This window comes from Clupea harengus, chromosome 18 (genome assembly GCF_900700415.2).
Source record: "Clupea harengus chromosome 18, Ch_v2.0.2, whole genome shotgun sequence".
Taxonomy (NCBI): Eukaryota; Metazoa; Chordata; class Actinopteri; order Clupeiformes; family Clupeidae; genus Clupea; species Clupea harengus.
In genome coordinates this window covers 15,455,465-15,477,558 of record NC_045169.1, presented here as the reverse complement: position 1 = coordinate 15,477,558, position 22,094 = coordinate 15,455,465, and the positions used below count along the sequence as shown (strand labels likewise).

The following is a 22,094-nucleotide window of genomic DNA, read 5'->3' as shown; positions in this document are numbered from 1 at the left end:
ATGTCCCGGACAATTCGGGATGGTTGGCACTACTTGCACCTAAGTTATAGCATATTTGAGTGTGCTAACATTAGCAATAACTTCAGCTAGTTCGAGGTGTATGCATAAGCATTAAATTAGCAGCACATTTCCCATATTTAACAATGATTAAACATGGACTTACTTGAAAGTGATGCACAGTCACCTTCTCGCAGTTTCTTTCTCTTTCTTTTTTTCTGCCCCTTTTCTGCCCCTGAAGTTTACCTAGCCTACTGTCAAAGTTTGTCAGGCCACTGAGATAGGAAAGGGCACCCACGGCGAGCTTGCGAAGTTGATTGTGTATTATTTTATTTTTCATTTTTTGAGCAATTAAATATATCTCTTGTTCTGCCTGTTTTGTGATATACATGCCTAAAAGGTGCCTAATATTTCTATACTGAAACCGGCATTATAATTATTATAACTATGATGATTTTTCAGTTGCCTATTTTTTGGGGCCCCCTCAGAACTTGGTGCCCTACGCGCAACGCGTAGTTCGCGTTATGGGAGCGGCGGCACTGTCTGTAGTCTGGCACCTGGTTTTTGTTTGTTCATCTTGAGCAGGACACCCTTGGGCATAACCTCCAGCGGCACTGACATTTTCAGCGCCAGTCATTAGTTATTCACCTGGTGGGGTGGCTGCCCGCTCGCCCGCCCGACCAGCCAACCAACCAACCACCTGAGCGACCGTCTGACCGAGCGATGCCCGCACTCGCACACTGCACTGCGACTCCGAAAAACAACCCTTATAATGTTATCCCTGTTCACCTCATTGCTTTCGTCTGCATGCTCCGGCAAGCACAAAAGCACCCGTGGCTTCTCTGGTTTCTGAATTAAGGAGAATGTGTTTGTGTGTGTGTTTGTGTGTGTGTGTGTGTGTGTGTGTGTGTGGGTGGGGTGGGGGGTAACGGAGGATGGATGGTGTGTGTGTGTGTGTGTGTGTGTATGTGTGGGTGGGGGGTAACGGAGGGTGGAGGGTGTGTGTGTGTGTGTGTGTGTGTGTGTGTGTGTGTGTGTGTGTGTGTGTGTGTGTGTGGGTAGGGGGTAACGGAGGGTGGAGGGTGTGTGCTTCTCCCCATGATGTTGGTCTAGATCTTTATGTTTTATTCAACGTCTTTGTCCAGCACTCTTTTATGTGGTGCGCGGCTCGTCGGTAAAATGCATAGAGTCTCTCCTGGGCGTCACTGCATATTTATGTGTTGGCAAGGGGATTGAGGAAACGCTTTGGTAGAGGCCTCAATGTCTATATCTAGAGGGGGTGGTCCTCTCTGTGTGCGTTTGTGTGTGTGTTTGTGTGTGTGTGTGTGTGTGTGTGTGTGTGTGTGTGTGTGTGTTTCTTAAGAGATATTGAAAAGGGAGAGTGTGCAAGCGAGCGAGGGAGTGAAAGAGAGATTTGGGCAAAATGAAATGAATAAAAACAAGTGTGATTTCATTTTAACTTATTTATTTAATTTTAACAAGCGCGATTAGACCATTAGTCATACTAAAGGCATATTTCCCCACTCCCTTGTATTGTCTCCACACTGAAAGACCGGAATCACAGCAGACACACCAAACTCACCAGTCGAGTCCTAAAGTGAACTTACGATATTCATCCTCGTAATTTCCGTGATCCCTGAAATTATGGGCTAGCTGTCAGCGGCAGTGAGCTGAAATATGATTTTAATATGCACTGCTGTAGATTATGCACAGAAGACACTGGAAAGACATATCCACATGCTTTAATAGGCTGTGGTCAGTGTGGGTCGCTTACCTCGGTGAGATGATAAACTTGTAGCCATTATATTAGCTAGCTCAATTTAACAAATCAGTCAGGATTCCTTTCAATGCATTAGTGAGCACTCAAATTTGACCAGAAAGAAACGCAGTGTGATATTTCAGAATTAAAAAAGCTTAAGCTTTCACAGCACAGTTTGTCCCTGTCTCTCTCTCTCTCAAACACACATGAATGTGTGTGTGTGGTATGTGTGTGTGTTAGTTTGCCCACACTCACACACACACACACACCAGAGGGTGCAGGTCCTGTCACACGTCCTGACTGTCAATAATCTGCACAACCAAACTATCACATATCACAAGCATCACACATTTCTCTACACCCAGTAGGGTACAATTTATCCTAGCCTACAATTTAATACAGTCTAAATTATAATTATAGCATAGCCTAAAAGAGCCTGAGTTTTTGTCTTCTCTAAGGGGTGTCTGTAGCTTTCTGTTTAGATAAGCATACAGCACCGACATTTTGTTGTTGGTCAGCAAGAGGAGGCTAGCACTAGCAAGGCTACACAGAGACGATATATGCTATAGTTTTACTAGTATACTATTTTACTATTGAGTTAGCTGCTTGCAGGTCAGGTGAGGTTTGGGGGGTGGATTGACATATATTTTTGTAAGTCGGGCGGTGCTGATTGGCGGTCACAACGGGTCAGGGGCGGTGCTGATTGGTGGTCACGACGGGTCAGGTGGGTGCGGATATTTTAAAATCCTGACAAGCGTCCCACTACCATTCACTCATGCCATGGTTAGAGGAATTATTTGTCTGTGATTGGTTGTCAAGTGTCACTCTGAAAACAGATTTGTTCAAAAGTTTGGTATCCCTTTGATGTTATTGCCTGATAAAAGCGAATGACGGGTTAATATCCTCAAGAGCTCGTTCATGACATTGTTCCAGAAACAATGTGATCATTATGAATTATCTGCCATATGTATCAATGGTAATGTAAGTTGTAATGCAACAAAATTAATCATTTCTTTCTGTTTGTCAGATGAGGAGTCTCCAAGCGTGTTAAACCCCGGTCTTAATCTAAGGTTCTCAAAATCCATATGTGCTGTTGAGATGCCTATACAGACGCCTGGGGCTTACCATATGCTCTTAAATGACATGAGTCTGTTCAATCCCTACATGGCAGGAGTAAAGTAGACTTTTTTGTAAATTTCACAATCTGCTGCCGAGGGAAAAATCTAAGTCTCATGATATTGGGAAGCACACAAGCACACATTGAACAATAACTGTGGGTTTGCATGTTTCTACTGTGTGTGTGTGTTTGTGTGTGTTTGTGTGCATAGTGTTTGTTTGTGTGTGTATGTATAGTGTGTGTTTGTTTGTGTGAGTGTGTGTGTGTGTGTGTGTGTGTGTGTGTGTGTGTGTGTGTGTGTGTGTGTGTGTGTGTGTGGGTTAGGACACCTGAATGTATGACCACGAACCATATGGATTTTGGCTTTGCATAAGAAACCAGGAAGACGTTCCCTCACAGTATCCCCTTATTTAAGAGCAATAATTGGCTGTTTGGCTATTACGCTCAGGTAACTAGTTTTGGGTCACATTGGCAGGAACACTGCTGACTTTAATTACTGTCTGCCATTCCGAGGGAAAGGTCATTGGTAGGTAATTTCACACAACTGCACTGTGTGCATTTTAGTGTTATTCAGTGTGGTGGAGTAGGAAATATTTGAGAAGGAAAACAGCTATCAAGGTTAAAATCAGAGTGAGGGTATTAATCTTAACTAATAACTTTGCACCATTAGCTAGACCCCGTGTGACTCTTAAATTAATCAAGAAATACACAAATTAGAAAAAGAAAAACACAGAAACAAAAGCTGCATTCTAAGGCTCTAATCTACCCATGGACACAAAATGGGTGGATTTGTTGTTTTGGATTTGAATGTTCCTGTTCCTGCAGGGTTGGCTTTGAATTCCCTTAATGCTTGACGGGCATCGCTTGCAGAAGTCCCATTGGTGATTAATAAGGAGGCTGGACTACTTGTATAAACAGATTTGCTAAGTACTTACTGCTTTGCATTGTTTGCAAAACAACCACATTAATCCCTCTTTAACAATACTCCGTTGCTCTCTTGACGTAATAGTTTTTAAATTATGAAAATAAATTCATAAGATATGTGTTTGTCTGCCTTTTAATTCCTCATCACCTGAATTCTATCATTTGGAAATAGACTGCTGAACTCCACAATGACTAACACTGTCTTCTCCTGCATGGGAAGTTTAATGCACTCTGTTCAATTAGTTTCCTGTTTCACTACACGTTTGCGTTCAGGTTGAGAAACGAGAGCTCAGTGAATTAATTAATGGTAAGTCCCCGGGCCCTGGTGATGGGCAGGATGAGAGAGTGATATTACATCAACCCTCAGAGGACTGAGCTCTTATTACTAATGCAGCAATAGCCATGTACTGCCAGTTGACATGCATGGAAATCCTACTGCTAATGCTAACATGTATGGGAATCCTACTGCTAATGCTAACAGCATGCTAACTTGTATGGGAATCATACTGCTAATGCTAATAGCTAAATTTTCAGACCTTAAGAGTGCTGTGAATATGTTGCTGGTCTTTCCCTACTCTTGCTAGACTGATTACCCATGCTAAACACATACAACCACATACACACATCATTAAGTGTCTCAATTCTTTAGTTTATTCTTTCTTCAGTTTACTTCCTATCCTAACCCTACATGCTTCCTCGAAAACAATCACTTCTCACAAGACTCACACACACACACACAGGCACACACAAACACGCACACACACACAGGCCCTCAACTTTAACACCACCCTTCTGTCCTAACCCTCCTTACCACCTGGGGGCGCCAAAGCATGAGCAGAGATTAACCCCAGCCCTGAGGGAGCCTGCTCATATTTCTTCATCACGCCTCGTGCCTCTCGTAATTAATGGCCTTTGGCTGCAGTAACCCCACCCCCACAACCCTCCACCACCTTCAGTCAGCCAATCCTGGAGAAAACAAGGCCCTGGCAAATCGGCAACCCCCCACCACCACTATCACCACCCCCACCACCACCCACCCCAGCCTCCGCTACCACTGAACTCCCCAGTGACCTTAATTACCGAATGTAAAAACCTGACCTGCATCTAATCCGCCAGCCTGGTCCGGCCTGGCTGTGAGATTAATGCCGCAGGGGCCAAATTCAATTAAGGTGGCTTCCAAATAATAACTTGGTAAAAAAAAAAGACAGAGAGCAACAATACCGGAGCAAATACAATCTAAGGACACAGAGAGGGGTAAATGGGTTCATTCAATTAAACTGGAGGGGGAATGTGTAAAATGCAGGGATCTTCCCAGCGCAAGTCCACAGTGTGCTTAGGAGACTACAGAAACTACAGAGACCAAAAGTCCACAGATTTACAACCGATGGATTGTGCGCAAGATGGAAAAACTAAATGAAGTTAAAAAAAAATAAAGAACTAGCTTCATGCCCAGCCGAGTCTGAGCTATTTCCTTCATTTCCTCTGGCTTGATGGAAGATCCTGTATAAAAGGGTGAAAAAAGACGCAGCCTAACAAACTACATCCCGTGTTTTGCTTGCGTTCCGCAGATCAGCGGTTATAGTGGATGACAGCTGCCTGAGACAGCTGCAGGTGTCTGAAGCACTGCGATCGAGCGGACGCGTCTGCCGTACGAGTGGGAGTCAGTGACGTCGGGTGCTTTTGTGGTGCCGTTGTTAACCGAAGGGGAAGGTGAGGAGTTCAGCGAGTTAACAAGCAACGAGGATTCTCCTGAATAAAGCATGACAAATAAAGGGCTCCTGTTTCATTTCAGAAAAGCTGAGGAACAGGCCTGCGAGACAGGCGCCTCATTAACATTGGATGTTCTGCCTCCACACGACTCGACTAGGATCACAGGCTTAAAATAAGTTATTCTTCATGCATAATGAATTGTTAAAGGATCTTTGTTTGGAACTTCTTTTTGGGCAATGGAGGTTCATTCATTTGTTAGAGAAATGTGTGGCAATACGTGTTATTTATTTATTTTGTATTATATATATACATAAATATAATATATATATATATATATAGTAATTGAACAGGTAGCTTGAATTTCCTGCTGGGCATTGCTGCCTGACGCACCTCCTCCGGTGCCTGTGGATCAGCTGCAGGGTCGTCAGCCAGGAACCACCATTCACAGACGTTTCGCTCCTTTAATCCTGGAACGTCAAGTTGATGTGGTGTTCCGTTGGTGGGAGACATCCCCTGCTTTCCCGTCTGCGCCCTTCCAGTACCTCAGCTAGCTTTGTCAGGACCTGGTCATGGCGCCATCTGTAGCGTCCCTGCGAAAGCGCGATCTTACAGCCCGACAGGATGTGCCGGAGGCTTGCGTTGGGAGTGTTACAGAGTGGGCAGACTTCCTCGTTTCCGAACCACTGGTGGAGGTTCCGAGGACAGGGAAGCGTGTCATACGTTGACCTGATGAGGAAGCCAAGCCTCGCTTGAGGGATCTTCCACAAGTCTGACCAACTGATCTTCCGGTCGACAACCCCCTCCCAGGTTGTCCAGCTTCCTTGTCGGCTCTGGGACACAGCCTTGATCTTATAGCGCTCTTCCTCCGTCCTTATCACCTCTGACACCACCATCTCCTTTCTCTCTTTCCGGTTGGCCTTAGACCAAAAACGTGGTGCCTCTCCCCAGCCTAGTCCTGCCCTTCCTGCCTGGACCCTGCCCACGATTTCTTGGTGTTGCAGCCTGCCAACTGCTCGGTCGACTTCAGTTTGGGCGTCCCACTTCCTGCCAGTACGGACCTTGACGCCTGCGTTTCTAACTGACTGATCGGTGGACTCTCTTAATTCAAGAAGCAGCCTGGTCTTTTCCTGCTTGTAGCCCAAACTGATGGATTGTAGTGGCAGCTGCAAGGTGTTCTTCCCAAAGAGGCCAGTGTCAGAGAAGCACCTTGGTAGCCCCAGCCACTTTCGGATGAATGAGTTGGCTTTCCCATCCATCTTGGTTGTTGTAGATGAGGGAATCTCACTCATCTTCAGTGGCCACATTATCCTTCTGTAGAGTGTGAACTGGTAGATCCACACCTTGTACTTCCCCGGGAGCTGGCTTTGGTCGATCTTTGCCAGGCCATCTGAGAGTTGTTTCAACACAGCTCTACCCATTTGCTTGTCGGAGAGCTCTGATGTGTACTCTCTACCTAGGCTTCTGATGGGATGCTCAGACAGAAGTGGGATTCTCTCGCCCCCTGCGATAAAGATGGTGCTGTCATTTCTGACTCCCCTTCTGAGGGACAGGCTGCGGGACTTGGCAGGCTTGATTTTCATTCTTGCCCAGGACATCAGCTCGTCCATCCTTTTCAGCAGTCTAGATGTGCAGGGTGCTGTCTGAAGGAGGCTTGTGACATCGTCCATGTAGCTCCTCAGTGGAGGTAGCTTCTGTCCGGATGGTAGTTTAATCCCTCCCACAGTCTGTCTTGCTCCGATGAGGATGATCTCGAAGGCTGCCACAAACAGAATGGGAGAAATGGCACACCCCATGGCGATTCCCACCTCTAGTTGTTGCCACCCGGTGATGAAGTCCTGTAGGGCAAAGCACATCTGCAGATCCTTGAAATAGTTTGCCACCAAGTTCTTAATACAGGAGGGCACGTGGAAAAACTCCATGGCATAGCTGATCAGCTGATGTGGCACTGACCCATAGGCGTTGGCGAGGTCGAGCCAGATGACATGCAGGTCCGTCTTCTCGCGCTTGGCCTTTTGGATCTGTTCCCAGATCATCGAAGAGTGTTCTACACAGCCTGGGAAGCCTGGGACCCCTGCTTTCTGGCAGCTGGTGTCAATGTAGTTGTTCTCCATCAGGTAGTTGGTCATCCTTTTGGCCAGCACAGAGAAGAAGATCTTCCCTTCCACGTTGAGCAGGGCGATGCTCCTGAATTGGCCGATGTTTTTGGAGTTCTCTTCTTTGGGGATGAAGACTGCTACCGCTCTTTGCCACTCAGACGGAATGCTTCGCTTTTTCCAGACAGTTCTCATGAGGTACCATAGCAGCTCTAGCACCTTGGGGCAGTTCTTATAGAGCTTATAGGGTACTCCATTGGGACCCGGTGCTGATGAAGACCTTGCCTTCTCCACGACGTGCCTGACTTCGCTGAGCTTGGGGGGCATGATGTTGAACTTAGAGGTTGGTGGTGTAGGCCGTGGTACATACCCAGGTGTTCCTAGTGGGACGTTCCTTGCAGGATCGCTGTACTGTTTCCTGACATGCTGCTCAAGCTGCTCGTTAGTGATTTCCAGCTTCCCACTCTTTTTCTCTTCCAGCAGCTGTCTGGCGTGCTTGAAGGGGTCTTTGAAGAAGTTGGCTCTTTCCTTTTCTTTCCGGTTCCGGCGCTTACGGATGCGCTCAGCTCTGCGAAGAAGGGCCAATCTCTGCCTGACCTCCCCCCACAGTGCCTTCAGGCCCTCTTTCTCTGCCTGAGTTGCTTTCCTCCAGTTCTTACGGAGTTGTCGTCGTCTTTGTACCAGCTGGCCAATCTCCTTTTCTCTCCTTCCTTTCTCCCTCGGGGCAGTTCTCTGCTTGTTAGAGACTTCGCCGAACCTGCCCTTACTCTCCTGGTATAGGATGTCCCCAAACTGGTTAAGCTTGGACTCTGCCCCTCCTCGTAAAGACCCCTCCAATATCCTGACCAGGTCCACATCCAATTTGTGCCATTCCTCTACCATGTTTGCCTTCGGCCATTTGATCTTGCTCCTCCTGGCTGGTTCCTTTCCCTCTGCTTTTCGGCTTGGCTCAGTTCTGAGGGGACTGGTGGGTTTTTCTGCCTGGTGCTCACATGGAGGCTCGTCCTCCACCAGAGGACCTTCTTCCTCCTCTACTTCCCTGCCTTCAGCAACATTGGGTCCGTCCACTGTGGTTTTCAACCCGGCTTTCGGTCCCTCTTGTCTGACCTGACGCTGCAGCGCAAGGTTGCTTATGGCCTTTCCCCCCACATCTTGCTTTCCCCTGGTGGATTTGCAGCCCCCTGAATGTGGTCACCTTTTCCCATCCACATCCACATTTCCGCAGGATCTTCTTCTCGTTATCCGTTTCCATTCCAGTCGTTACCGTGTGATCTGTCCTTTTAGGCCCATCTTCCATCCCGCCTCTCGGAGGGCCTGCGGGTTGTTTCTTTTTAGTAGACTTCGTAGTTAGGTTTGGGTGTCTCTCTTTGAGAGACTAGTGGGTTGGGTAACTAGCCGCCCACTCCCGGTGCGGTCTTTCCCGCCGTCAGCCAGTCTTTCCTGGCTGCCCTCCAGTCTTCCCTGGATTCCAACTGCCCTATTCGCAGTAGTCACTGGGTTGCCAGAAGTAAGTAATTGAACAGGTAGCTTGAATTTCCTGCTGGGCATTGCTGCCTGACGCACCTCCTCCGGTGCCTGTGGATCAGCTGCAGGGTCGTCAGCCAGGAACCACCATTCACAGACGTTTCGCTCCTTTAATCCTGGTGGCGGAGCAGTGACGGGGACGTCTCCCTGTCACCCCCTGCAGCTGGTATCTAGGTTAGGTGCTCTTTCCCCAGCCCTTTCCCCTCCTCCTTAGCCACAGCCAAAAGCTGCCCTTCTCTGCCTCTTCCGCCAGCTCTTTTGTTGCTTTCTTAAGCTTTCCTCCTGTCACGCCTGCGTCCCTTAGTAGGCGTGTGGTTGACTGCCCCACAAAGCCTCGGCATCCAACCTCCACTGGGTAGATGGTGGTCTTCCAGCCAGCCTCCCTGCACTCCGCAGCCAGGTCCGAGTACTTGGTCTTCTTTCGTTCGAAAGCGGCCTCGATTCCCTCCTCCCATGGTACTGTGAGCTCAATGAGGAGTGCAGTTTTTGCCTTGGTGGACCACACCACTATGTCAGGTCGGAGAGACGTGGTGGTGATTTCGCTGGGGAACTGGAGCTGCCTGCCAAGATCTACTCGCATGTTCCACTCCTGGTCGGAGGAAAAGAGCTTTGGTGTTGCTTTTGGCCTGGTGCTTCTTCTTTCTCCGCCCTCCCTGACAAAGTTGATGTGGTGTTCCGTTGGTGGGAGACATCCCCTGCTTTCCCGTCTGCGCCCTTCCAGTACCTCAGCTAGCTTTGTCAGGACCTGTATATATATATATATATTTTGTATATTTGTATATTTTGTATATCATTTTATATATGCTATTATTATTATTAAAACATTTTGCCATTAAAACAGATTTGTACTCCACAACGTGTGTTAGTAGCCATTTTTAAGGTCCAACTCAATTTGTCTCTTCCAAATGTGTCTGCAAAAACGTATATGTGTGTGTGTGTGTGTGTGTGTGTGTGTGTGTGTGTGTGTTCACTATGTGGGAGTCTTGAATGAATATGATCTGCTCTGTCAGTTTACCTAAATGAGATTGCCAATAATGAGGCATGACTGGTGTGCCAAAATAAACACAGCATTCAAATCAATCTCTCTCTTCCTCCCTCTCTCTCTCGCTCTCTCACACACACACCCACACAGGCACAAATACACACAACCACATAACCTCTCTCTCTATCCATCCATCCATGTCTCTTTCTATCCAACTCCCCCGCTCTTTCCCTCTCTCTCTTCCTCCATCCCTCTCTTTCTCTCCCTCCGTCCCTCTTTCTCTCTCTGTGTGTGTCCTGTTTGAGACGCAAGCTAGGTGATTCTAGGTGGGTGTGGTCAAGTCCGCAATCCACTGCCTCGGTCATTACCCTCATTCAGCACTTCACTCCATCAAAACTGTGTTCCCTAGCATCTCAGCTAACTCTCCCATACTTGCTAACCCTCCACACCCTCTCCCATAAGCATTAACTATCCACACCACCTCCCATAAGTGCTAACTATCCACACCACCTCCCATAAGTGCTAACTATCCACACCCTCTCCCATATACCCTAACCATTTTCGCCAGCTCCTATAAACCCTCATCCTCCACACCATCCTTAGCGCTAACCCTCCACACCATCATAAGCGCTAACCCATCTGCCATCTAACCCTCCACACCATCTGACTTAAGGAGTAACCTTCCAGGCCACCTCCCTGTACCAATGTGTGAACGGGATTTGTCCAAACACCATCACTAAAGTGCTGGGTATTTCAGCGGGCTGTATGAGATATCTGTTGTATATAGGAGATAACAAGGGCATTCCTTAACTCTCTGATGTGCGGCATGATGAATTAACTGAACGATGTTAGGGAGATATGTTCCCCTATATTTATCCCCACTGAAAACCTTCCTGAATATGTGACTAACGTGCGTGTGTGCGTGAGTGCTCCTTACATTTTGCAGACGTTTCACTGCAACTGCCTGATGCCTCGTCAGGGGGAAATTTGGCCGCAGGGCTCTCTGCTGTCAGCGAGGAGCAATGTGGTGTCAAAAACCCTCAGGCTAAAATGCCTTGACAGAGCCACGAACGTCACAAAATAAGACACTTTCTGCAGAATTGAATAACCCATTTCAGGCTGTGTATACAGGTTTTTTTTTCTCTTTTTTTAGCTATTTATGAGTGGCGGAGCAGTGAGTGCTGCAAATGCAGTTTGTGCGATGATGTCTCTGTGCTTATGGGAAGTGATGGGCAAATGGCACACGGCATCCGGTGGCCTAGGCATGGCTGTCTGCCATCACAGGTGATAGCAGGTGCCGTTGTGTGTGTGTGTGTGTGCCGGTGTGTATGTGTGTATGTGTGGCAGGGTTTCCGCAAAGATTTTGTCTTGCTGGCCAAGAGTCAGTAAAGAATTTATTTGACCAGACAAATTTGAAACTTGAAACTGTTGCATGTTTAAATTACAATCTATGTGACAAACACAAATATAATGTAGCCTATATAATGTACAATGTAATAATGACATTGTTTTCATCAGTTTGACTGTGACCAAGATGCCATTCAGAGGTTTTCATTTGGACGACTAAATCCAACATGAATAGATAATATCCAAATCCTACCCATCCGAGGTCTAGACTGCAAACACAACTTTACAGCACGATTGACTTTATTCTTATTTGATGCGATCAAAAATTGTCAAACTCTCCTGCTTACCAACCATAGACGTGAAACCAAAGAACTAAAGACGTAAAACTGAAGACAAAATAAATAAAGGGAAACTGCAGGATTTTTTAACCTGGGTCCTGTGTTTAGATGTTTCGGGGTCCAAACTTTTACTAAGGACAATTAACGATCAAAAGTAGTTACGGTGCAGCATTGAATTAGAACGCTATAAACGGCAATTTTTTCCCCCAGATCAGAAAATAGTGGATGTTATCTCACCCTATGAAGCCTTGTGTTTCACTATTTAATTGTACTTCCATCCAGCCCCAGACTACACAGACCCACCCCTGCAGGGTAAGAGCCATTGCTCTGCTCCAGTAGGTGTGCTTTTACTAACATTATCCATTTATTCATCTGTCAAATGTTTTTTGGTTTTAATTTAATTTCAGCAGCAGTTCCACTCTAACTTAGTGGATGACTTCATAACTGGTATAATTCGTGTTATTATAGATATCTTGAATTTAATTTATTATTCTTGAAATTACGAGGAGACCTGCACCTGAACGAAGTGGTCTTGGTGGGCCATAGAGGACATCTAATTCCTTGAGGTGATTTGGAGCTAAGCCATTTAGAGCTTTGTATGTTAGAAGGAGTACTTTAAAATCAATTCTACTTTTTATGGGGGAGCCAATGGAGCGAGGCAAGTACAGGTGAGATATGTAAAAAAAATGTGTTCTATTGCGTGTGCGAGCAGCAGTGTTCTGTATTAGTTGGAGGATCTTTATTGAGTTATTGCTACATCCGGACAGAAGAGCATTGCAATAGTCTGGTCGCAACCTAGTAAAAGCATGGATTAGATTTTCTGCATCTTGGAGGGACTTTTTTGGCAATACTGAGAAGAAAAAAAGCATGTCTTTGAGATATGTTTTATGTGTGAGTTGAGTAAGAGTTCTTGTTGATAATTACACAGAGACATTTGACGCGAGTGTTGGATGTTAATGAGATGCCATCAAGTGTGGGTAGATGGGTGGAAACTGTAATTTCCTGACTTAACAGCGGTTTATACATTAATTTTATAAAATGTCTGGAGCCCTGCAGTTAATACTTGGCTGCTTCCCATATATAGGAATGCTTTTTTCCTGCCTTGTGGTTAGTAACACGCACAATTACTCTGCCAGGTAAAGTGTGAATGGGTCTCTCTCCGCCTTTTGACCCCCATTAAAATCCCATTAATGTATCTGTTTTTTTATTTATTTAAAGGTGTCCTAATCAAGCTAGCTAGTTAGCTAGGATAGTAACTAGACAACCATAGCAACCAGGAAACACGTTTGCTGCCAATTTTAATTTCTCAAATCAGCTCACCAATAAAAGGCAGTTGTGGGTTCAAAGTGATCACAACCACTTGCGGGTGATGTTAAATGGCTTCACATAGACATTAAACAATCCTGGGAGAAATAATGGGACATCAATGGACCAAGGGCTCACTCTGATATCACTGTAGTAGTGAACGAGGGGGGAGAAGTCTGAAACACGTTAATTCAGTGGCTGTGATTCCCACTGCAAGCGATTATCGTTCATGGTACTACAACACCAGGGGATCAATTAACGATTCAACTCAAACGTTTAGCGTCTATTCCCATACACTATAACACTAAACAAATGCTCAAGATATTATTTTCATCATGACTGGGAGTGGGGTATTTGTGTGTGCGCGTGCGGGGAGGGGGTGTAGGTGTTCTGATTGAAATGCCCATCCCCACTTTATACAACTTTTAAATGGCTAATATCGCTTGCACTACAACTACATGGCATGAGGTAACATTGAATAAACTGCGCTTAACACACAGGTGCAGTCAATGTACGGGTTTGTTTTATAAAATTACTAAAATACTGTAACGTGGCTAATATGCAGTGTGGTTAATAGTCGTGGAAATAAGGTATCGCCATTCTCAATTATTTAGGGCCTGAAAGCATCACCTCAGTTTTAGGAGCAGTAAGTCATCCATGCTTTTACGTCTTTCAGGCAAGTCTCTATCTTAGCTGGTTGAACACCCAGTCGTGCCCTGTGGCTGTATCCTACCACCCTTGCTATCCTTGTGTAACTAAAAATTCACATGCACCATGTCAGCCAACCATAACTAAGCATTGCTCATCAAACTAAACATAAACAAAATTCCCATACACCATGACTACAGTCTCTTCCTTTCCTTCTTCATCACATTAGGCTAATGCAATAATACTGATAAAGTGGCCATATTACCTACTGTTATTTGTTTACCTAAAGTTATCTCGTTATCTGTTTATCAAATTCATGTTTGCTAACCAAATTTTCTCTCTCTGATGATGTGACCTTTGCCCGCTAATGCAGAGTTCTGGGAAACAATTGTTCCTCATCACCATAACCATTAAGTACTTATACACATATTAGGCAGCCGAGCTCTTCCCACTCACTTTGTCTCTTTTCTTCCCCTCCTAGTCTAGACTGGCTCCGCTATGGGATTCTGCTGTAGTCTCTTCTCCTCATCTACTTGCACCTACCCATCCCCACTACACTGTCATGCATTAATTCTATCCCGCTCATGATACTTCTACGTACTCTGTGCTAGCCTCTTTACCCGTAATGTAAATAATAGCCACCATCAACATAGTTTTCTGTTTCATTGCTCTGCTTACTTACTACTTGTAAAAGTAACCTCATGAGCACACTGTATACCCATTAAGCTGTTCTACAATACTTGAATGCTCTCTCCCCAGTTTTTCCACTATAAATTGTATATGCATCAAGTATATACCATCTTATGTTTGTATGCATTGTGTGCATTTGCCACATGTGGAGGCTTCCATGTAGAGAAGGGTGGAATCATTAATGTACGTGAACTGAAGACATACGACTTTAATCTTGCCTATCATTCTCTGGAATATTTATCTTTTCTCAGTGGTCTGTAGTCATCCCTCTGAAAAATCGGTGTCAAATATAAGTGTTTGTAACCCCCCTCCTTCTGTGAAGCGCATTGTGTTACCTCCTGGTATGAAATGCGCTGTATAAATAAAGTTTGATTTGATATGATTTGATGTATACTAGGATGCTTATTCTGATACGAGTATGAATTCATCTGCCATGTTTCTGATTCTCTCCCCTCCATTTTCCCCCCTCCCCTTTCAACCTTTACCTCTGTACCTGTCCGGCTACAGAGATAGATACCCCCCCCCCCCCCTTGTTCCTTGCCCCTGTGGCCTTTGTGCTTGCTGGACTCTGTAAAGCGCCTTGAGACAATGTTTATTGTTTATATAAATAAAATAAAATCGAATTGAAATATGTTTTATTATTTAATTGTACTTCCATCTAGCCCCAGACTACACAGACCCACCCCTGCAGGGTAAGAGCCATTGCTCCGCTCCAGTAGGTGTGCTTTTACTAACATTATCCATTTATTCATCTGTCTTTTATTAAATATCATCAATTCTCCCATCCCGTGGCATCCTTTCAGTTATCTCTCCCATAATTACTACTTTATATCCATAATTACTACTTTACTTTGGTCCGAACATTATTTTCAGCAATAGTTTGAGCAGACAGGTATCTGTATATTAAATTCATCGACAGTTTTTTTGTGAAATATTGCAATGTTCCTTAGTTTTAATTGAATTGTAGCAGCAGTCCCACTCTCTAGCATGGCGCAGGACTTTATAATCATAGTTATTATAGATGGGCCCCCCTCATCCTACAAGTAGGAGCCTTCAATCACTTCTATTGCCATTCACATTCAGGATTCCTACAAAGGTATCACTGCAGATTTAATTAGACTATCGCTAGTAGATAGAGAGGGGTGGCGACAGAACATTCAGTTTCCCAGTGGAATCTTGGACAGTCGGTCATGTTCTGCAGCGGAACTGACCAGCTGCTGTTCTGAGATGTTTGTGGGTTGTTGTTGTTGTTTTTGTTCTCGTTGTTGTTGTTGTTGTGGTGTGTTTACTGGTTTTGGATGGACTGACAGTGAAGCATGGAAACATCACACATGCTAGAAAAGTAAGAGTGCATTTGAGTTTTGAGTGTATTTGTTTGTATTTGTTTGTGTGTGTGTGTGTGTGTGTGTGTGTGTGTGTGTGTGTGTGTGTGTGTGTGTGTGTGTGTGTGTGTGTGCGGTGCCCTTCGCGTCGGTCAAGGGCATGCTACTGTGAGGTGCAGAGCATTGATTTCTTCGACTCCTCGCAAGCGGCCTGTGAAGCACAGACACACCTGTCCAAAGCCGCCGACGTGGCCGACAGCACACACCTCTAAGCTTCACCTCCCTCCATCTCCTCTCCTCCCTCCCTCCCTTCAACCTCTCCTCCCTCCATCTCCTCTCCTCCCTCCCTCCCTTCATCCTCTCCTTCCTCCATCTCCTCTCCTCCCTCCCTTCATCCTATCCTCCCTCCATCTCCTCTCCTCCCTCCCTTCATCATATCCTCCCTCCATCTCCTCTCCTCTCCTCCCTTCATCCTCTCCTTCCTCCATCTCCTCTCCTCCCTCCCTTCATCCTCTCCTTCATCTCCTCTCCTCCCTCCCTTCATCCTATCCTTCCTCCATCTCCTCTCCTCCCTCCCTCCATCTCCTATCCTCCCTCCATCTCCTCTCCTCCCTCCCTCCATCTCCTCTCCTCCCTCCATCTCCTCTCCTCCCTCCCTTCATCCTCTCCTTCCTCCATCTCCTCTCCTCCCTCCCTCCATCTCCTCTTCTCCATCCCTTCATCCTCACCTCCCTCCATCTCCTCTCCTCTCCTCCCTCCATCTCCTATCCTCCCTCCATCTCCTCTCCTCCCTCCCTTCATCCTCTCCTTCCTCCATCTCATTTCATGCCTCCATCGCCTCGCTCTATTCTAGCCATTTCCCCTTCCCCCAAAATCTCATCTTAACCCCTCTCTCCCTCTCTTTCTTTCTCTCTCTCTCTTGCTCTTTCTTCCCCCTCTCTACCTCTTTATACATCCCTCCTCTACTAACTCTCTCTACCTCGGTTTATCTTTCCCCATTTCTCAGCCATTGAAACTCCCTTTCAGACCCTCCTCACCATCACATACTTCCTTTATCTCTCTCTCAATGGGTCATGGTAGGACACTCTTTCTCACACACACACACACACACACACACAACTATGTGTGATCAAACATACACCAATGCAATGCAGAGCGAGAGGCCAAGGTACTGACTATGGTGGTTGAGAATTCTAATCGAAAAAAATTGCGTCATTCACTTAAGTCCTTCACTTTATTCCACGACCAAACAAGTTTATTGATCTGGCCCCTCAAAGATGTCTCCGCACAGGTTCCATGCGCCAACAACCATATTGAATACAACGGATCAATATTAGGCCTACGAGAGGGGTGGTGATGATTCAACGGAGCTGGATCAGCTGTGCAATCCTTTGCCTCGCCCCTTCGATTGCTACTTTCAGTGATTGCTGCTTTGTAATTGTGCAAGAGTGCATTTTCTTTTCTGTACATGCTCAATGCATGAACGAGTTGTGGTGACCTTGTCCTGCTTGTAAACACTCATCTGAAGTTCCTGGCTAAGAGTCTATGACAAACCTAGCTCTCGTTCTAGTAAAAGAACGGTTTGTGTCCTTCGTCTGAGTGTGTGTGTGTGTGTGTGTGTGTGTGTGTGTGTGTGTGTAGGTGGTGGTGAGTGTACGTGTGCTACCATGCTTACGGTAAAAGAGTAGCTAAGAATGGTAGCTAATGAATCCCTTTCTTTACTTATAGGCCTAAGGTAATGGCAGTCTGTGTTTATTTTTTGTTATTTTAAGTTTGAAGTTATTGTTACTGTTTTGAATACGTCTTGCAGTTGGTTAGCCGGTTTAAGGCTGCATGAGACCACAGGTCAGAGGGCAAATGGAGGAATTTTGGATAATGAAAAGGTAAAACAAGCACTTTCATCCAAAGCGACATAGAAAGGCATCCTGCAGCTGGCAAGGAACCCCAACCCCAACCTGCTAATCACTGTACCGCCAACACCCAGGAGTATGATAGGGAATATGCATGCTAATATTAATGTGATTTGGCACGTGCCTTGTCCAAAGTGTATTTCCTTGCCGAGAACTTTCTCTTAGGATGAAATCTGTTTCATGAACTGTGCACCTCTAAAGTGCTTATGTCTGCGTGTGTGTGTGTGTGTGTGTGTGTGTGTGTGTGTGTGTGCACCTCTATTGTGCTCATGTCTGTGTGTGTGTGTGTGTGTGTGTGTGCACCTCTAGTGTTCTTATGTTCGTGTGTGTTTGTGTGTGTGTCTCTGCATGAGCGTGTTGGAGTTACATTCTGTGCCGGCAGACTCGTATCCAATTGACAAGTGTAAACACTAAATAAATAAACAAACAAACAGATCCTCGGGATAAAGGATGACACGGGGAAGGTGGATAGTGAAGAGCAAAAGCGTCTTTAATGCCCAATTTTCCATTCCTCCGGTGCGTCCAATTATCCTCCCCGCCATCTTCCGCCAGGCTTCCATTCTGTGAGCACACAGTTAGCCAAGTAGCTGGAGGTAAACAGAAGATCAGGCCAAAGAGAAATAGAAATGTCATCGTGAGAGCCCCCCCTGCATTGCAATGAGCAGATTTGGGAGGTAGGAAGCCACGGTGGAGACACTGGGGAGGAGGGGGGTTGGGGGGGGGGGGGCAGTGGAGTACGTTAAAATGATCAGTGGCTGAGTCGCTGCGACGTTTGCTGGTAAACAAATCACTGCACTGGTGTTTTAGTGACCTGCCGGTCATTTTGAGGGTCATTTTCTGTTTCCTAAAACCAAAATGGCGTACTTATATGGAGATAAGGCTGGGCTGTTTTGAACGCATATGAAAGGAAACAGCATTTAGAGGCTCAGGTTTGGCATTATGTGCACTAATGCAAAAACACGCTTTCCAAACAAATATTATTTTTCGCTGAGATGGTGTGGCTCAGTAAAAACACCATTCTTTTGCCCCCCCGTCCCCCCCAAGTAACCCCAGGAGTTGCTTTTGCTTTTAATGAGCACTTTGCTGGGATATATCTTGCACTGAACAACGCATTAGGTAATTAACCTTGATTATTGTGATTAAACATCATGTTATTGTTGCAGTTGTTGTTATTGTTGTTGTGTTGATGATGATGATGATGATGATGATGGTGGAGGTATTGGAGGGTTGGCTTTGACTGCATGACTGTGAGACTGTAGGTTTGTGACATGTTGAGTCGAGTCTGAGAGTCCTACTGTATAAATATGTGCTGGGGGGGGAGCTCAGCACGGTGTGTTGCTTTATGGAAAGGTCAGTGTGCTCCTTAGCCAATCACTACTCAGCATGTGGGTCTTACTTGTGAACTTCTCGAGCCACCCAGGCCACCGGAGATGCACATGGTGTGTCTGTGTGTGTGGGTGTGTGTGGGTGTGTGTGTGTGTGTGTGTGTGTGTGTGTGTGTGTGTGTGTGTGCGTGTGTGTGTGTGTGTGCGTGTGTGTTTGTGAGGCTGGGTGTGTCTGGGTAAACATCACAGATAAAGGTCGAAAAGAGAGCAGGGTAGCTCTCCATGGGCCAACCAAAGAGACTTTGAGAGTGAGTGCATGTGTGTGTGTGTGTGTGTGTGTGTGTGTGTGTGTGTGTGTGTGTGTGTGTGAGAGAGAGAGAGAAAGACAAATAGAGAAGGAGAAGAAGAGAGACATAGCATATCAAAGGACATACAGCGCATGAGTTGGCATGACACCAGAGTGAAAACAAGCTTTTTGCCACAAGATGCAAAAGAGTGTAGGGTAGTTCCAGCTAGCCTAGCAGCACACTTTCTTACAGGGTCTAGTATTAAAGCATCGTATGAACAGATCTACTATATATGCCAAACAATGAGAATGACAGCAGAGTTTAGCCAGCTCTGTGCATTCTGAACACGCATGCAGCTCCCCCCTGGTGTCCTTGCACTCTTTTTGTCCCAGGGGGGCCACCGTTCTTAGTCACATCACAGTTTCATTATGTCAACATAAAACATGACACAAAGAGCACAACACTTTAACAACCCAAGCATAGGGGAGAGAGCAGAAAAAGTGTTACCTTCAGTTGAGGGTCGGAGGTCAAAGGTCAACCCGCCGGGGTGATGGACGAGACAGGGGAGGATGAGGACAGACACGGAAAAGAAGCATGAGGAACGCAACGTGGACAGAGAGGAAAGTCGACCAAAATGGGAGGAACATGACAGAGAAAGGAGGAGAGATATATAGAAAAAAGAGACAGTGACGTGAAAGATAAAATGTACAGAGAAAATGGGAGAAAGAAGTTACAAGGAGATGGAGGAGTAAAAACGGAGTGATTTAATTTAAAAAAAGAAGAAGAAGAAGAAGGAGGAGAATGTGGGCGGAGAAAAGGTCATGATAGGAGACAGAGAGGTAGTCTGGGAGGAGAAGTTTTTTTTTTCCTCTTTTTTTAAAAAAAGAACCAAAGAGTGAATGAACCCATACCTTGGTTGTTTAACGTCAGGTGCGCCAGACCTTGAAGGAAAGAACAGAAAGAAAAAAAGAAAGAAAGAAAAAAGGAAGGTCATAAAAGGCACGGGAAGAAAAAAAGCATTGTCACAACGTTGGACTGCAGTTTGTGACAGACATCCCAGGGCAGACACGGATGTCAGAGTTCAACTCAAAGAAAAAACAGAGAGAGAGAGACAGAGAGAGAAAGAGAGGAGGAAAAAGAGAGAGAGAGTGAGACAAAAATGAAAGAAAAAAGATAGAGAGAGAAAAAGAGACTGATAGGGAGAGAAAAAGAGAGAAAGAAAGGCGAGAGTAAGAGAACAGAAAACAAGCAAACACCTCTAGAGGGGGTTGAGTAGGGGGGAGGGGGGGTAGAAAAAAAAAAGCATTTCACTCGGTGCAACCCCCCCGGAGGTAATTGCTGGCCCAAATGCTTTTTTTTTTCTCTGAAGTACTTATGGAACACACACAGAACTGTTTGGCACAGGAAGACTCTCAGCCTTGCACTACCTAGAGTACTCTGCCTGTCCTTCTACAGCATCACTATCCTGGGAATCTCATGCGAGTCCCATGACATGGGGGACACACACATAACAAAGGGGCAAAGGGGAAAGGTCAAGGGTCAATCAAGCAGCCCAAGCCCCACTGTGCAGAAAAGCAATCCAACAAAACCCCATAGCAGGAAGAGAAGTAAACACATAACCCGCTGCGGATTAGCCAAGTCCCCCTGGATCCCACTCAGCCGGAGGACTTGATTGACACATCCAATCGACTTCCAAGCAGCAGATATTAAAGGAGCGCTTAACCCAGCAAAAACAAGCCGCACAAGCCCGAGAATATATCTGGCTGCTTAACGTCAGAAGAGATTCTCCTCAAGCAGCCACCATGAACATTATCCACCTGCTGTAACCTCTTATTCAGCTCGGACGCGCTGCCAACGGATCGGCTAGAATACAGAAGGAATTCAGTCACACTCGCCATGACTCGGCATTACATTACAGAACACAAGAACCACCGCATGGGTGTTTTACGAAATAAACAGAATATGAAAGAGAATATGTCTGGTCAGAAACAGCTTCAGTTCTTTTTTTTTCTTCCTTTGAAAACGTTGAAATCTCAGAGTTTGTTCTTTGCTGTTGGGACAGATCAATGCATTCCACATGAATGTCACATCCATTTCACACCACATGGTTGAAATATCTGCCGTTTCTCCACTGGCCGTGGGCAAAGTGGTGTTTTTTTTTTGCCATGGTTTCCACAAATGGAATTCAGATGACTCTTCTCAGCTTGACAGTGTTCATCATCATCATCATCCTCATCATCATCTTCCCCAGACAGGAAGCACCTGGGCACAGGTGAGCGAGCGCTTAAGCCACTCAACTACTTTGATATTTAACAACTTCAGATATATTTATATTTGTATCCATCACTCTTACTATTCTATGTGTAATGTCAGTAAAGCTCTCCTCAGGACATCTATCATTAAAGGGTGGCGTGAGGTGTGGCCAGTCATTCTGGCCTATTGGATCTGGAGTTTGCGGCAAAAATTGTCAGGCGATAATGTGGAGACAGACAGGGGAAACTAATCAATCTCAGAGAGCATAGTGAATGATGGATTAAAGAGCAGATGGACAAAGCAGAGGCTCCCACAATCACAATCATACTAGCTAAAGCACAGAGGATTCAATCATACTGGGAGTGAGTGATTTCATTCAATAATTGATACCACACATTCATTAAATCATTCGGTCCTTCATCGATGTCTTCATTTATGCATACGCTACGGACGAAACTGCTTAATGATACACTTATGGATAGACTGTGTGTCGATATGTCTATCTTTAGACTGCGTGCTGATATGATCATGAACATAATTCATGTTCACATTCTCCGTGAAGG

The 22,094-nt window shown here is 45.6% G+C and overlaps 1 protein-coding gene across 13 annotated transcripts in view; it reads right to left on the bottom strand.

The window, feature by feature from the left end:
- Nucleotides 1-22,094, bottom strand: part of LOC105895412 (neurexin-2) — a 736,614-nt gene that overhangs the window by 508,346 nt on the left and 206,174 nt on the right. For 11 of the 13 annotated variants that reach the window (XM_031585048.2, XM_031585052.2, XM_031585050.2 and 8 more), the window contains exon 4: nucleotides 20,190-20,219. The exons of the other annotated variants lie outside the window; for them this stretch is intronic. In XM_031585048.2, the coding sequence (XP_031440908.1) occupies nucleotides 20,190-20,219 (30 nt within the window). The remainder of the gene's footprint in view (nucleotides 1-20,189; nucleotides 20,220-22,094) is intronic. 13 annotated transcript variants of the gene reach the window in all.